This window comes from Lissotriton vulgaris, chromosome 2_1 (assembly GCF_964263255.1).
Source record: "Lissotriton vulgaris chromosome 2_1, aLisVul1.2, whole genome shotgun sequence".
Lineage (NCBI taxonomy): Eukaryota > Metazoa > Chordata > Amphibia > Caudata > Salamandridae > Lissotriton > Lissotriton vulgaris.
Window position 1 is genome coordinate 424037737 of NC_141687.1, and position 12685 is coordinate 424050421.

Genomic DNA, 12685 nt, shown 5'->3' on the forward strand with positions numbered 1-12685 from the left:
TTGAGGTCTATGGTGACCATGAAGTCCCCGCCTTGTATCTGTGGAAGGACCTCTTGCAGGGACTCCATTTTGAATTTTTGGGTTTTTATGTACTTGTTGAGGAACCTTAGGTCCAGGATGGGTCTTATTGTTTCGTCTACCTTTGGTACCAGGAAGTACGTAGAGTACTTGAGAAATGTGGCTCAATGGTTAGAGCGGCAGACCCTGATGCAGAGGTCTAGCCCGGGACCAGGGTTCAATTCCCCGCCTCGGCGGGTCTTGGGCACAAAATTCCACGGACCTGATAATTCTCGCCTCGGTGCCTATTCCAATCATGGAGTCCCACTCTGCAACTCTGGGCAATAGCTTGCTTAATCTCCACAACGGCCCCCACAACGCTAAGGATGCCTGGCCTCCACCTTGGGGGTGCCCAGGAGTGGACGCCTCACAGGGAAAGCCAGGATGGGTTCCACAGCGGTATTCGTACAAGCGCCTTGAGAACCTTGCGGGTGAGTAGTGCGCTATACAAGTATCAATTTACATTTACACCCCCTTGTTCCTCTCTATGGGAGGTACAGGCTCGATAGCCTCCTTCTGCAGGAGTTCTTGTGCTTCCCTTTGAAGTAGCTCTAGTTCCTTCTTTGCTAGTGCTCTTCTTTTAGTTTTCTGTTTGGTGGTGTTCTTTTCAACTCTATGCAGTATCCGTACTGTATGGTGTTGAGAATCCAACTGTCTGCAGTTATTTTCTTCCACTCCTGGAAGAAAAGGTTTAGTCTTCCTCCCACCGGTGTTACGTGCTCTTGGATGTTTAGTCTGAGCCACTCCTTTTTGTTGTAGCTGTGCTCCACCCCTGAAGTTTTTGAAAGGGTGTGCACTGGTAGCGTGGCAGAGTCACTTGGAGGTGGGTTTTTGTCCACCTCTTCTGTTGTTTCCACGTCCATTTCCTTTCCCGCGAAAGGACTGGCCCCTCTGTTGGTATTGCCAGTGTTGTTTTTGCTGGCCTTGTTGTGTCTGGGTGTCGCCCTGGTGGGACTGGTTGAAAGTCTGGTGCGACGTTCCCGGCTGGTTTCCCCCTCTCCCGCTTGGTCTCCGTGACGGGGTTCCTCTCTTGGTGCCTCGGAATTGCAAGGCCCCCATGGATCTTGCGGTGTTGTTGTCCTTTTTCAGCTGGGTGAGCTTTTCGTCCACTGGTGCTCCGAACAGTGTCTCACCGTTGAACGGGGTGTTCAGGATGTTGTGTTGCCCCTCCGGTTTAAAGCCTGATATTCTGAGCCAGGCTGGTCTCCTCTCCGTGATGCCCAGCATCATAAGTCTGCTGGATATATCTGCACCGTCCAATGCTGTTTTTAGGCAAGAATTTGCCACGTTCTTCCCCTCCTCTACCAGGTGCGTAGCTCTTTGCTGGTATTCTTGTGGGAGGTGTTTGACTAATTGGCCCAGTTCGTCCAGGATCTGCTGTTGGTGCCTGTTCAGCAGAGCGTTGGAATTAGCCATGCACCAGTGCGTTGCAGCATTCCTCTCAATCTTTCTCCCTGTCAGCTCCATCCTTCTGCTCTCTTTGTCTAGAGGTGGTCCTGATGTTGTCGGGACATCGGCCCTTTTCCTTGCTGTTGCCACAATGATGGAGTCTGCAGTGACCGTTCCCTGGATGTAGGGTGGGTCCTTGGGGGAGTGCTTGTACTTTTTCTCCGTCCTTGGTGTGATGGGTTTACAAGTTGCTGGATCTTTGAAGGCCTCTCTCCCTTGTCCTTTGATGCTTTCGAGCATTGGCAGGTACTGGCTCCTGGTTTGTAATAAGAGCAGTGTTTCCACGAGGAAATCCACCTTTGGCTGTTCCTCCTTGAGTTTTACTCTGAATGCTGATGCTGCGTTCTTGATGACTTCATTGTAAAGTCCAATGTTGTCAGGCGGCGAGGGCCTCGCAGGATATGTGTCCACCCCCTCTTTTGGACTCTCGGCTTCGAGGTCCTGCCACTCTGTGTCCTATGAGTCCGAGTATGTTGAGCCCAGAAATGTCGTCTGGTCGTCCTCTTCCTCCTCCTCGTAGTAGGGGGTCTCTTCTTCGCGATATTCCAGAACTTCCTGGCTTTCCGACTGTTCTTCGACCTCGAACTCTTCTTCTTCCTCAACGAACACGACCCCCGGTGACTTCGGATTCGAGGGGATTGTATAAGCTTTCATCCTTTCGTCGAATTCTTTCTTTCTTTGCAGTATGTTCTCCATCTCTGCCTCGAGTCTTCTCTTCTTTCTTTCCATCTCGGCAGCCTGTTCGGCGTCGAGTGGTTGTGCCGGTCTCTTTGTCTGGCAAGATGGGGTCAAGACGTGTTTCGGCGTCGAGACGGGTTTCGGCGTCGAGACGGGTTTCGGCTTTTCGACGACCATTGCTGGTTGCCGTCCTTCGGCGCCTGGGAGTCCTTCTGTGAGGATCCGCTGGCCCTGGATGTTGCTGCGGATGCCGAAGCTTTCGGCGTCGGCCCTTTCGGGGTCTTGCCCTCGTTTTTTCGAGAGTCTTGTGCAGACTGTCGAGAGTCTTTCGGGCCTTTTTAGGGCGTTGAGTCTCCTACCTTTTTTGGAGTCTTCCTATTATCGGTCTCTACGACCGTGTAGCCGTAGTCGTCTTCGGTGACGTAATCCTCCTCGACGGTCGAAAGTCCCCGGTCTCGAAGGGACGGTGGTTGGCCCTTGCCCTGCATGGCGAATTTAGCTCTCCTTTGTCTCTCTCTCACTCGAAGGGTCTTCGGTGTAAAGGCGGAGCAGGCGTTGCAGTCCCTGCTTTCGTGGTCGACCGGCAGGCAGAGGTTGCAAACTGGGTGTTGGTCTTTCTGCCTGGGTGGTGGCAGTTCCGGCAGAATTTGAATGGTGTGTTGTCCATCTCTTGCGTTCAGGGGGCCCCCTGACTGCGCGTTCTCTTCTGGACGTCGAAGTTCCTCGAAGATCCTCTTCCTTCGTCGTCCCTTTCGATCATGTAGTCTCACTCCGTCTTCTCAACTCTTTTTCTTCCCAAAACTTGGCTTTTGGCTTCTCTTTTCTCCAAATCTCTGGAGCCCTCTCGGGAACGATCCAGACCCAACGGCGGAAAAAAGAATCTGAAGATGGCGCCCAAGGGTGGGAGCTTCCGCAGGAAGCATGCCGACGTCACAGGAAGGACACCAAAAGGTGGAACGTCGACGCCCACCTGGGCTACGTAAAAAAAAAAAAACACAAACAAAGAAAGGACTACGATTCCGGACCCAACCACTAGACTGCGAAATAATGCACAGCATAGTGAATCCAGAAAGATTCACGCTGCAAAACTTGCCTGCACAGGGCCCACCTGTTCTGCCTCATGGGAAGCATCTTTGCGGTTTGTTTAATCGCTGCCTGCCACCAATGGAGATATTCAGAAGCAGGAAAATAGAAGCCTTTCCTTTCGGGCAGGTGCCTGTAGCCTGCAAGGAGACCCCAGATGTTGCTGGTATTGAGCATGTATCTTCCCAGAAGTGAGGAGGAGTTGGCAAGCTGAGACAAAGCCAGGTGACTGCCGAAAGGATTGTCCCACCGCCGGTGGAATGCATTGAACAGTAGACAAATGAAAACTACAGAACTGTGATAAACGGAGCGCAAATACCTTAAGGGGGGAGATTGCACCTGAGCTGTAAACACAATATAGCCTAATTAAAAAGGTGGAACTGCCTGGAACACAAAGGGAAGGATAGAGGATAAATATGCAGCCCTGCCCATATGTCCAGGCAACTAAATAGTTTAGCATTTGTTGTGTCTGCTTTTCTACTGTGCTTGAAAATAAATTTCTTACACGAAAGATAAGCAGTGGGGTGGACATTATTATTGTGATGGTGTGTGACTGTTGTCGAGTCCTGCGTTCAAGCACCCCCACACTACCTCTCTGAGAAGTATTGACTGCTTGCCATCACTACCACTGAAAGTCATGGTAAAGGGGTTTTACCTGGCCCAGTTTGCCGCACCACTGTAGGATAGATCCTGGGGATCAGAGGTAAATTACCTAAACTCCCTTGGTTAAGGCCTAGTGTCTCCCGCTTGCCTCGTGCCTCTCCAACCTCTCTTTGTCCAAATGGGGTCAGATAAGCACTGATAAACTATACTATCCCCCTCTACTTCCTAGATTGAATCAAAAAGACAAAGGGTGGTTATCCTAGGTTTACCAAAAATGCATAGGTCTAAGCCACTATCTCTTACAACAACTAACCAGGGATCTCAACTCACCAACATAGAGCGATACTAATAAGAAGTGGCTTTTTAGCATAGTCCCATTAGTTATACACAAAAAAAACCTGTTTTTCTTCACACAAGTTTCTCAATATTTAATTATTTCTGTAGAAGCTGCTGCCCCTGCGTGACCATTAAGCAACATAACTTCAATTTACTGCCATTAGTTAAAACACCCCTTGAACGCTGCCAATTCCATTAATAAAATTGCCATCACAGATGGGCCACTCTCTTCGTTAAATACCATCAATCCCTTGCTATTATTATCTGGTCAAGAAACCCAGTGGTGTCTGATTTTACTACATGCACTAAGCCTCTACTTCCTAAACTCTTGACACGATCATCTGATATTACAGACTACCCAAGCTCATCTCCACTATCCATAACACAACTCTTAATAATAGGACTTCCAGAGGAGTGAATCGTCAGGAACTGAAACATCTTAAGAAAGATCATTTTTATTACCTCTCCTCTAAGTTAAATTAACTCCCAATCAAATGCATACTGCACAATCGTAGGTCTGCAAGTGTTGATCATAACTTTTTACAGACTGTAGTGGACATCTTAGCTCCCACAGATTTCGCAGTCATAAGAGTTGATCGAGTGGAGAGTCAGGGGGACAGTGCAGCTTGGATACATTGGCCCATGCTCACTTGAAAAAAGATAGATTCGTTCACACACACCGTTCAAGGTTCTTAAGGTTGCATGGTATATTTCTCCTCAAGAAACTATTTGATCTTCACATCATATATCATCCACCTACTATACACAAAAGTTGCCTAACTGAGTTCACTGAATACCTCACAAGTCAACAGTTACTTTACAGGAAAAACTTGCATCTTGGGCACTTCAGCAACCACTGGAATAACTCACATTTTTCCAAATGCAACTGAACTGTCAAGTTGAACTGTCAAGAATGCTCAATGCACAGATCAACGATTTCATTATGCACAACAGAGGACAAATCTGGAACCTAGTAATTACCACCTGACAAGATGCAACTTGTCTTGAATCAAATGTGACAGAATGATCTGACAATCATGTGATCGCTATCAAAGGGCACACTAACCAACTGAGATCCTAATCAGCACCACACACCCTCCTTCTCAGTAAAAAGTCCTTCCACAAAGTACTTCATATTATATTTGAAGGTGTTATTATTAAAAATATGAATGCTGCCTCTAGCATCTCACATGACAACAGCTCCTTCACAAGCTACCACATTGCTCTAAAAGCATAAATGCTTAACCCCTTCGGTGCGCATAACGGCCCCCAGCAGTCTTGATTGATGGTGTGCGTGTGCAGAGGACGGCCGGGGGCCATCCGAATCCGCCCACTATGTAAATCGCCCTCACAGGGCGAAAATGTGCGCAGCGCCGAAGGGCTTGAATACAAAAAGTCTACCAAGCGATAACCAACACATGGTTTACAGAAGACCACTTCCTGAAAAAGAATGAACTCAGAATGACTGAAAGAGGACACATAAAAGAGGGGGATGAGGGAGAAAAACTTGCAATCAAAATGGGTGAGGAAACACTTTAAAACAGATATCATTTAAGCCAAATCTGAATACTTAAAAGCACAATAAATAATACACTCATCAGACCTATTTACCACTGTAGAAATTAAAATGAAACTTATCAATGATACAATTTCTCCCTCCTCAAACTCCAAACCAATGATTTCATTCACTACTTTACTTCAAATTTTTCTTTCTGCATAGACTCCTTTAACTAGATCTCTGACCAAACAAAGGCCAGTATAGATCCAGGTAGCACTCCAGAGTTGTAATTAACACAAATTTCATGTCATCCGGAGTGAGTTCAACTGGATATCCGAAGATCTATTAAAAGTTGTCCAAACACTTCAACTCACAGCTATCATGATATTGTGCCAGTGAGTCTCAGTAAATTTAGCTTCCGCTTCTACAACTAAATTTGGTGTGCTATCATCTACACATCCTTACAAAATGGCATAATTCCTGCGACCATAAAAATAAAGTAGAACAAATCTCGCCCATAATAAAAAACCTAAAAACTCTGCAGATTGAAGGGCACTTCAAGTTCAGACCAATGACAAACCTACCATGACTTGGAAAAACGTCTATCAGGTTTTCGCAATGGCCCCATGACAGAAACTGAATACTAGATGATGCACACTCTAACATCGACAAAGTTGAAGTTTATCTCCTAGATATCCTTGATTTTGACCGTGGCCTTTGATACTACTGGCCACCAAAAGCTAACCTTCATAATTGATCTTTGCATGAATATCAAAAGCAATGTGCCTCAATGATTCTCTTCATACATCTCCAATTGAAAACACATACTAAGAATTAGCAGTGACAGCTCTGGTACTGTTTCTATTGTCTGTGGAGTCTGCAAGAAACCATCTTAGCCCTCACCCTTTTCAACATTTACATGGAGCCACTGACTACAATCCTCAAAAGCAATGATAGTACAATACATCAATATGATGATGATACTCCGCTACATTTGAGAATATTTTTGTAGTGTAGCAATACTTAAAGACCAATTAAAAAGATTTCAAGAGTGGATGACCCATAACTTATTGATGCTAACCCCCAAAGGCGGAGTTTATTTTACTCCATAGATCAAATGACATTAGGAAACATATCAATTGCCTTTCAGATTTGAATCAATTGGTTGCAACTCATACAAACAGAGTTGTGAATTTCCTGGGAATCTGGCTGGACAGCAAGCTAAAGAGAATATATTTTGTGGTACATACAGCTTCCACTTCCAGAGCCACTCTATAAACCTAAAGCCCATTCTTTACCTTCAGTCCTCACATGGGCTGTTCGTTGAGTCTCGTACTGGCTACAGTACTAAGCTCTGATCGCGGTGTCAAAGTCACACTTACACCTCTACAAGCAGTCATACACTCAACAGCTGTTCTCAGTAACAGTGGAAGCTATCAAATTAAAATTATTTAAGATCCTTTCCAATGAACTTCCAGTTCAGATAAGCAGTGGAACTTCTGTCATTCAAGAAGCACAGTGAAAACAGAGCAACCACTCAAAACACACAACACCGTGTCTCCTTTGAAAGTAAATTCACACTCTTACCTCATCGCTACACACCTCTGGTTGCACAGTGCTACACAGAAATGTAAAATGAATAAAGACCAATAATACATACACTAAAACCAAGATAGTGTGTGCCTGAAAACCTATGAGGCTTCGGGTCTTAAACGACTCAACCTGTTATCGCAACAATACATTTTCTAGGATACAAGGCATTGTTTTTTTGTACCTGCTGTCATGATAGCTTTGTGGGTGATATTGCCGGACATCATGCAGGAAACGCTCCATCAAAGTCCCAGAACCAACATGATTTCTGTTGTGTGTTGTGAAATGTTTGTGCTGAACGCTGAGGAGATGCTGCAGAGGAGACAGAGCACGATTCATAAACATTGAAGCAAGCCCCACACATCAGCTGGGGCTCAAAAGCAGTTAAGGATGAAATAAAGACAAACAGACATACTGAAAGAAATGACCTCTAATGATCTGAATCGCTTTATCCATCATCTTACTACAGTTACACAAATGTCTTTACCCAGCCTCTTTATTAAAGCAGACTTGATGCAGGAGGATACAGAAAACAAATGAAAGGCATATCAGTGTACACGAGGGAATGAAGTAACCAAACTCTAATCAACTGCTTGTAATATCCTAATGTGCTGCCCGCTGCGCAAGCTGCAAAAATAATGGACTGTAATGATCAGAGTATCAGCACATATAACTAGATATTAAGTACACAAAGCACTTTAAACTAAAATGGTGACACCACCATGCCCTCCAAACAATACTCATTTTTCTAGAAACATGACCAACCATCAAGTGCTCAGCATGTTCTGAAATCAAAGGGTTCACATAGTTGAGGAATTTAAGGATTATATTACGCCAAGGGCAACTGACAAAGGTGAGCAGTTATAAAACTTCATTTGGTGAGGGCTTGTAGCACTCACTTGAGCAGGTATACAGAATTTGCGATAACTATTCAAAGTGCCACAATTCACTTTCTTTGCCAGTAGTTTTGTTTCACAGTTAATCCTTCATACAAAGAAATTAGTGCTCAGTGCAGCTGACATGTTTCACGCATACTGCAGCCAATGTTAGTGACTGGTGTGAAATTTGAAATGTTTCTCCTGTTGAATCCATAGGGGTAAGAAGATTTTTTTTTTTTTTAAACCTTTATTTTCGGTATGCACAGTAGACAGCGTCTGCCTACAACCCAGTCGGGCCGGCCGCTATGACAATAAACATCTGGATGCCAGACATAGGCAGTATAGTTAGAACAGAGAGTAGCAGCTTAATTGTGTACCGGCACCAAAACACAGAAATACACGAGGATAAAATAGGTTTAGTTTTATAATTTTGTCGAAAAACATATAACAAACACACCACACCATCACATGGTAAAAGCGATTCCAAGGGCTCAAGGGGAGGGGGCGAGGGAACCCGTCTCAGAAGAATATCGTAACATACATTCAAGGGACGGGGGAGTGGTGAAGAGAACTACGCAGAATAGCCCTATAGAGAATCATCTGGAACGTCAACTACGGGGACAATGGAACATCAGTAGTAAACTCAAGTGGAGGAGTGCAGATATCTCCACGGTAGGCGTTCCACTGGGACCAAATCCTGCCCCATTTCTTAGGGCGACCCCGAGCCACATAGACAGTCTTCTCCCGGAACATGCACCAGTCCATGTTCTCCTTCCAAGCTGTTATCCCGGGCGGCCTATGGGAACCCCAGAGTTGAGCAATATCTCTCTTGGCAACCATGTTGCCAAGAGTGACCCAAAAAGTCTGAGCAGCCGTACAATCCGTAGGCTCCCAGACATTGAGCAGGCAACGACGAGCCTCAGGCATAAGAGAGACCCCGGTGACCCTTCCCATAATAGCATGTACTCTGGACCAAAAAGCGGACACCACAGGACATTCCCAGATGATGTGTAGAAAGGTACCACTCATGCCACAACCACGCTTACACAACCCATCGATCGAGTAACCCATTCGCACCAGTCGCGTACCGGTCATGTAGACTCGGTGGAGGATCTTCAGTTGCACAAAACGAAGGCGAGCTGGGATGGCCACCTCCTTAGGGGAGGCAATAGCCATCTGCCAATCCTCGTCGTCTAATTCCAGGCCGTCTGCGGTCCACGAGGCCCTGAGCCGCACGAGAAGGTCAGCCCTGGTGTTAATAAGTTTTTTATAAATCAAGGAAATCGTGCTGTCAGGCACGTGGCCATCCAGAATCCGGTCCTCAAGTGGTGACGACTGGGGGATCTCCGTCCCCGGAAAGAAAACCGAGATCAAAGCGTGGCGCACCTGAAGGTATCTAAAATACTCATTGTCACCAAGATGATACTCCACCTTAAGGGCGTCGAAGGACTTAACCGAGCCCTTGGACCAAAGATCCTCCACCCTGCTGATACCAATCGTATCCCACTTATCAAACCCTTTCGTTCGCCACAGGCTACCCAACCTATCAGAATCATACAATGGAGTCAGCCGCGTCATCTTATCGCCCCAGCCCGTAGCAACATTTGCGTCTCTCCACGCACGCACAGCACACTTCGTAGGTCCAGTCAGAGTTCGGAATGGCTCCTTCGAGTACAATGCCCTGTTGAAGTTCCCGCCCGGCAAGATGAACTTGTCCATCGCAAAGGCAGGGACCGGACCCGGGGAGTACATCACATGGTTAACCGCGCTCAACTGGGAGGCCCAGTAGTAACGCCTGATGTCCGGGAGGGCTATGCCACCGTCGTACCATGGCAAAGTAAGTTTAGGCAAGGAGATACGTGCCCGCCCCTCCCAGATCAGCTGTCTCTGGAGGCTCTCGACCTCACGAAAATATCCAGAGGGTACAGGATCGAAAAAAATTTGCAGAGCGTACAAAAATCTAGGGAGGGACATCATCTTAAAAAGAGCCGCACGCCCCAGTGGAGATAGGGGCAAGCTGCGCCACCGCTGGACATCCAATTTAAGTCGCCGGAGAGGAGCATACAGGTTGCGGTCATAGCGGACAGAGGGGTCCAAGGAGACGTGAATTCCCAGGTAATTGAACCCAGTCTCAACCACCTGGATCGGGAATCTACGGGGCAGTGGAGGAAGCTCCCCCGCTATAGCATATATACATGAATTAGTCCAGTTAATGACGAGACCCGAGTTCTTTCCGAAGGAGGTGAGGACATCAAAAAGCACATTGAGTGACTTCTGGGGTGAAGTGAAATAAAGGAGAATGTAGTCTGCGTATAACGAGACTCGATCTTCGAGGTCAGGGGCCCACCGGATGCCCCTGATCGAGGGCTCCCATCGGAGCCACTCCGCCAACGGTTCCAGTGCTAAGGCAAAGAGGAGGGGGGAGAGCGGACAGCCCTGTCGGATGCCACGCCCGAGCGGGAACGGACCAGACACTCTGCCGTTGACCACCACTTGGGCCAGTGGTTGTTCATAGAGGAGTTTTACCCAGGCAATAAAATTAGAGCCAAAGCCAAACTTCGACAGGGCCGCCCAAAGGTAAGACCACTCGATGGTGTCAAAAGCCATAGCGGCGTCGAGAGAAGCTAAAATGGCGGGTTCGGTCAGCGTCGCAGCTCTCGCGAGAACTCCGTGGAGTCTGCGAAGATTGAGTGCCGTATTCCGATGGGGAATAAAACCGGACTGATCCGGATGGATCAGGTCACAGATTACCGTTAGCAAGCGATTTGCAAGTAATTTAGCCAGGATCTTGGGCTCAGCATTAAGCAGAGAAATGGGGCGGTAGGAGGTGCATTGGTCACGAGGTTTACCATCCTTGTAGATGACAACAATAGTGGCCAAACGCTGATCGAGGGGGAGGAGACCAGCCTCAAAGGCATCCATGAACATATTGCGCAGATACGCTGCCATCTTATCAGGCCGCAGCTTGTAGAGCTCTATGGGCAGACCATTCGGTCCCATAGCTTTACCCGAACGAAGGGACCGTATAGCAATAGCGACCTCATCCACCGTTATAGGCGCATCGAAACTGGACCTGTCCTCGTCCGAAATACAGGGCAGTGCAATATCACGCAAGAGCAGGCGGGAATCAGACTCATCTCTATCACTCACTGATCGATAGACCGTACGAAAATGGTCCACAAAGCACTCCACAATCTCACCCGGGTCAGACACACACTCCCCAGTCAACCGTTTAATCACTGGCACCACACAACTCATTTTCTCAGATTTATCCAACCATGCTAGAAGCTTACTCACCTTATCGCCCACATCATAGAGTCTGCCCAGCTGATTCCTGTTCATAATTTTAGCAGCGTCGGTCACCAGGGCCCTATAATCAGCCTGCTTTAGCGCCAAGGAGTGTAGGACTGCAGGGGTATCATTACCACCCAGTTCGCTCTCAAGCGAAGTGATTTCTGCCTCACGGTGCACTAAATCCTCCCGTTTGGCCTTCCTATCTGCAGCGATCAATGACAGTGCAGATCCCCTTATTACAGTTTTTAAGGCCTCCCACAAGGAGATAGGAAAAGAGACGGACCCCACATTCTCGTTCAAGTAACGATCAATAGCCTTGAGAATCTCGGAGCGAAGCTTAGGATTCCTTAGGTGCCAAGGATGGATAGGGGGAACCCTCCTCCCACCCCGAAAACCTACCGAAATCTCAAGCAACAAGGGTGAATGATCAGAAATGCCCCTGGGAAGATGGCGGACCCCACGCACAAAGGGAGTATGAGCGGACAACATCAGAAAATAGTCAATCCTGGAGAGACTGCCATGTGCTCCAGAGTGGAACGTGTATTGCATTTGCACAGGGTACAGCATCCGCCAGACATCCACCAATCCAAAAGTCTCAAGCAACTCAGACAGCCATAACTGGGACGCCGGCAGGACCCTGGGGGGTAATCGATCACACTCACCAGAGACCACAGAGTTGAAATCCCCACCCAGTACAAGGATACCATCTGGAAGCCCTAGGAGAGTTCGTCCGAGATCAGCGTAGGTGGTAGCCTGAAGACCCGGGGGAATATACACACTAACAACTATGAGCACCTTCCCCTCCCACCGCCCAGAGACAGCCGCATATCGACCTCTATCATCAAGGGCTACTTCGTCTATTTCAAAGGGCAGGGAGGATTTGATCATTGTGCCAACCCCTCTGGAGCCAGATGTAAATCCAGCGTGTGCTACCAGTCTGTAGCCTCGTCTATCAAGGGCCCTACACGCATTTCCAATGAGATGGGTCTCCTGTAACAAGACTATATCAGGGGAGTGACGTCTGAGAAATTGGAGTACAACACCACGTTTTATCTTGTCACCCAGACCATTAACGTTCCAAGACAACAATTTCAAATCAACCCCCCCCCCCATCCCAGCAAAGCGCCGCAACCCCCCCCCCTTCGGAACCCAAAAGCAACAGGATAACAGCAATATACATTGTGCCATGTGATGAAACAAATACAAAAACAATAACAAA

The 12685-nt window shown here is 47.4% G+C and overlaps 1 protein-coding gene across 2 annotated transcripts in view; it reads right to left on the reverse strand.

Moving 5' to 3' along the window:
• Positions 1-12685, reverse strand: part of ZDBF2 (zinc finger DBF-type containing 2) — a 166243-nt gene that overhangs the window by 27533 nt on the left and 126025 nt on the right. For both annotated transcript variants that reach the window (XM_086955320.1, XM_086955322.1), the window contains one exon: positions 7479-7606. In XM_086955320.1, the coding sequence (XP_086811446.1) occupies positions 7479-7606 (128 nt within the window). The remainder of the gene's footprint in view (positions 1-7478; positions 7607-12685) is intronic.